This window comes from Oreochromis aureus, linkage group 17 (genome assembly GCF_013358895.1).
Source record: "Oreochromis aureus strain Israel breed Guangdong linkage group 17, ZZ_aureus, whole genome shotgun sequence".
Taxonomy (NCBI): Eukaryota; Metazoa; Chordata; class Actinopteri; order Cichliformes; family Cichlidae; genus Oreochromis; species Oreochromis aureus.
Window position 1 is genome coordinate 4,646,227 of NC_052958.1, and position 4,582 is coordinate 4,650,808.

The 4,582-nt window shown below is 38.0% G+C and overlaps 1 protein-coding gene across 1 annotated transcript; it reads right to left on the bottom strand.

The window, feature by feature from the left end:
* Positions 1-208: 208 nt before the first annotated feature.
* On the bottom strand, positions 209-4,210 carry LOC116334950 (islet amyloid polypeptide). The gene is made up of 5 exons (XM_031758510.2): positions 4,183-4,210; positions 2,413-2,561; positions 1,096-1,192; positions 707-847; positions 209-614 (listed from the first exon to the last, which is right to left on the bottom strand). Exons 3-5 carry the CDS (start codon positions 1,173-1,175, stop codon positions 440-442), a joined length of 396 nt encoding a protein of 131 aa, XP_031614370.1. The 5' UTR covers positions 1,176-1,192; positions 2,413-2,561; positions 4,183-4,210; the 3' UTR covers positions 209-439.
* Between the last annotated feature and the right edge of the window lie 372 nt (positions 4,211-4,582).

Here is a 4,582-nt window from a genome sequence, read left to right on the forward strand (position 1 = left end):
GTGCAGCTCTAATACAATAATGTGGCTTAAAACTCATAAAGGTTTTAAAAAATATAAATATATTTTTTACAATTTTATTATCAAAACAACAAATAACATTTATTTTATATTGCTTTACATGTTTTTTCCTTTATTTTATTTCCCATGAATTACTTTAACGTTTGGTTGTTTTTTATTATTATTATTCCCATCATGCCATTGTGCAACAGTGTTAACATATGAAGCCACAACACACAAAAAGGCAGAAAAAAATATACAGTGATGTTTTAAATCAAAGGCACTGTTTCTTAAGTTAAGAAAGTAATCAAGAAAAGTCTGTGATCATTGCCATCATTGCCATCGTTATTTATGTCATTCTCACAATCATCGTTACATGATTGGTTATATCATCAGAGCTGTGAGGATTGCTGCAACTGCTGTGGAGTCTCCTCAGTTGGCACTAGAGATTCACGTAGCCTGAAGGCTCCAGTAGGTCTCTCTTGCCATAGGTGGCAGATCCCACATTGGTTGGTGCGTACACAGTACCAATAGTGTTACTGGAGCGGACCAGGAAGTCTGCTAGCCTCTGGGTGACACAGGTAGCTGTGTTGCACTTTCTCTTCTCTATATGGTGACTAAGAAAAGCACAGATATTAAGAAACACCACAAAAAAAACCTCGTAGCTTTTTCAACCTTTTTTAATGAAATCAAGCAATAATGCTGCTACCTGTTCATAGCTGTGAGCCCCCTTCGTGGCCGTGTACCCACGAGGCTGAGAAGCGGGTTGGAGATTAGCCCGGGAAGCAACCAGGCTTCGCTATCTGGGAGATCGCTTTCCTGCTCGCTGGATGAGCTGGGACTGAAGTACCTGAATCACAGAGGACAAAGGGCCAAACCATTTAACACTGATGATACACTCTTGAAGATATCCACAACTCCCGAGAACAAGGAGAGAAAGTGGCCACTTAGCTCCAGCCCCACTTCTCCCTGCACAGTGAAACACTTTCCCCACAAATGAGCTCAGTTGGTTTCCATCTTTGATTATCAACATTTGAGCCAAATGAAAGCCAAAGTTCTCCTGCACCTCGGCTCTCTGCTTTGAATGTGTTGGCTTACCTATAGCTTGGGGCAGCGGTGATGCAGTGCAGCAGCACAAGCAGCATGAGAAGAAGCACAGGCACCCTGAGGTGATACATGCTGTAAGCGTGATTACCTGCACAAACAAAACAGGGGTTACATCTGTTTATTGGGATTCAGGGAAAACCAGTGAGACATGTGATAGTTTTGTTTGACTCCCAACAAATTAGGTACATCATCAATATAGATGTCAGGGTTTAACATAAATGTTAAACTATGTAAATTATATTTGAAAAAAATGCAATAAAGTTATAGTTAGATTGTCAAAAATGTATTTTTTTTTAAATCTTTGAAATAGTTTTAAAAGCAATTAAATCCATGGTATTGACTCGTCTGATACTGGGATTTTTCCACCACAAAATGGAGCAAGCTGACATTTTCAAGGAGGAGCAGTCTGGAAAAAAAAGCTTGTTGTTCCTGAAAATGCTGACATTATTTCAACTTCAGCAATGTGCAGCGCAATAATTAGAATATAGTTGCTTTTAAATGCAAATCTGAAGGGACACTTGAGCTGACTTTGCAAAAACAGTATGGGATGGATTCATTTAGGCACAGAATTTTACTTCAACTAGGACAGTACATTTGCCAGTACTGGTTTCTTAAAGGTAATTTAATGGGACCGGCTATAAATGTTGAACATGCACACATCATTTTATTCACAGGGAATATATTTTAAATATATAAGCATGTCCTGGCCATGTGGATTTTTAGTATAGGGTGGAATATTTTTAAAATTTGATTTGGAAGTAAAAGTAATTAAGAATATATTATTTTGTAATATATATCCCAATTTGCTGAGTAGCTTAAATATTAGATTATAATTATATCATTTCATTACTAATTAATCAGCTGCATATGCTTTCAAATGATGACAAAGTCTTTTATTGTGTTAGTTGTATGAAAATAGTAGCAGCAGTCTCATTGTTACATCTGCTCACAGAACCACACATAATATTTTTTAAATAAATAGTTTGTTTTTTTCTCTTTTTGTACATTTCAGTCTTAGTTATATTTCCACTTCACTACACAGAATCATCTAACTTAATGTAGATTTCATCTACACATTTCCATGTGCTCTATGTGAATTTAAATCTTTTACTTAACCCTCTAACCTCTCTTTTACTTACTTAAAAAAATATGCAAGAAATAGACTTACTAAAATATTCCCTTTAAAGAAAAATGTTACTATACAAACTCAGATAAATGTCTGTTTCTTCTAGCACCTCATTAACAACTATAAATGAAACCTGTGGGGGGAAAAAGACATCCAAGCAATAGGAAAGACAAAATACTCACTTTCTGTTGTCTTGGCTAGATCCCAGTCTGCTACTGGAGCTCTCCAAGGTTTGTCAGACTGTCACACAAGCCGACTCCAACAGTTATAGGCTCTCTGCTCAAACCACTTGTGACATCAGCTCTCTCCAAATATAGCCTTGCATTTTCATCTACAAAAGGGTGGGGTGGGGAATTAAGCGGGTCTTATACATGTCATATAACACTCAGTTCTACCGTAATGTACACTCTTTAATATTCACATGAGCAGAATTAAAAAAAAGAACGAAAGATAATCGCAGTACACGCAGACACAAACACACGCACGTCTGCGTACGTCACCATCCTCATCATCACAGTCGTCACTATTGTCATCAGCTGCCGTGATGGGACTGACCTGCCATAAACCCACACCAGGGAGAAGAACACTGTCAGGCTGTCTTCCTATTTACCTTGAGACACTTAGTGAACTTTTACTGTAGGTCACCAAACTCTGGCCTTAGCGCCTTCCTCTGGGCTTCAACGATGATGAATAAAACATGTGAAGATGAATTATCATCAATAATAAATGGTGCCTCATTATTTTGATGGGACGTGTCACAAGCAACACAGTATTAATTAATGAATTGATGGTAAAATTTGAGACACTTTAGAAGCACGCGACCCAGCAGTGTGACAAGTTGAAAACTAGACTAGTAGTCTCATCTTCTTATTTAGTTTCCTAAAGACTTCATAAGCAAATATTAAGTTGTTTTCTATGAAGTAAACAATATGCGTCGCTTGGAATCCAAGAGGTAATTGATCTAGGTTTTATTTACTGAGATAAAAACCCAACAAGAGAGATTGCTCTCTGACTTGTGCGCTTAATCACCACATCTAAAGAGAAAAGGTGTGTTTAACAACCACAAGACTTTTTGAACAATGTCCTTTGGGCAAATGAGACCAAAGCGGAGCTGTTTGGCCGTACTGCACAGCACCGTGTTGGGTGAAAACCAAACATAGCATATCAGCACAAACACCTCATACCGGCTGTCAAACATGGCGGTGGAGGAGTGATGATATGGGCTTGTTTTACAGCCACATAACCTGGGCACCTTGCTGTCACTCACTTGACCAGGAACTCATGTATATAGAAATATTCTAGAGTCAAATATGAGTTTTGCAACAGGACAATAAATCTACAACAGAGTCAATGAACGTGTTGCAATGGTTGAGTCAAAGTCCAGACCTCAACCTGACTGAAATGCTGTGGCGGGACCTTAAGAGAGCTGTGCAAAAATGAATGCCTGCAAAACTCAATGAACGGAAACAACATTGCACAGAAGAGTGAGCCAAAATTCCTCCACAAGAATGTGAGAAACTGATAAAGTCACACAGATAATGATTACTTCAAGTTATTGCTGCTAAAGGTGGTTCTAAAAGCTACTGAATGATAAGGTGCACTTAGACAAATAGCATAGTGTGATAAATTACCTATCTACAATCAGGGAATATCAGCCTCCCTTTGAACTGATAATCATGTTATTAAGTAATGTGTAATGTAATATGTATGATAAATCTGTACATAGAGTATGTTTTAATATAACACACACACATTTATATAAATCTACAGAAAAGAAGCAGCAAATACAAATAGACAATCCTGATGAGCTGTGGTTTTCACAGCAAGATATCTCATAAAAATGTAATCATAAAACATTGCAAGAAAAAACCCCCATCAGTTTCACAACAACACAGTGCATGACTCTTAATGTCATAGTTATTGTTACTGGTGAGCCAAAGAGAGCATCCTACCATCTCACTGGGGAGATGCCAGCACAGGCAGCAGGCTGCTGGTAAGTGCTAGTGGTTTTCACTGCAGATTGAGCTAACAGACATATAGTGCACTCTTAATGGACATATAACACCCCCAAACCCACTGCGGTCCGATGAACACCTCCCCGTGTTTCCTGTAAGCTTCAAAAAAAAAAAAAAAAAAACAGAAGGTAACTGCAGAGACAGTGACAGGATATTTTTCTGATTCCACTGCAGCTACATGGGTTTTTATTATTTGCTAGCACGATATCAGCTCAAAGTTTCAAAGTTGTGACTGATTTATTTACATTAACGCGTAATCACGTGTGAGTCCGAAAACAATTACTTGATTTAACTATATACCAGAGATTTTGTGCCTCAGGACTTTTGGTAAACATTG

Excerpts from the sequence above, each read along its gene's own strand:
- LOC116334950 (XM_031758510.2), bottom strand. The coding sequence starts at position 1,175 with ATGTATCACCTCAGGGTGCCTGTGCTTCTTCTCATGCTGCTTGTGCTG. Across the intron at positions 848-1,095 it reads ACCGCTGCCCCAAGCTATAG|GTACTTCAGTCCCAGCTCAT; the intron begins GTAAGCCAACAC and ends TCTGTGATTCAG. Across the intron at positions 615-706 it reads GGGCTCACAGCTATGAACAG|TCACCATATAGAGAAGAGAA; the intron begins GTAGCAGCATTA and ends TGCTTTTCTTAG.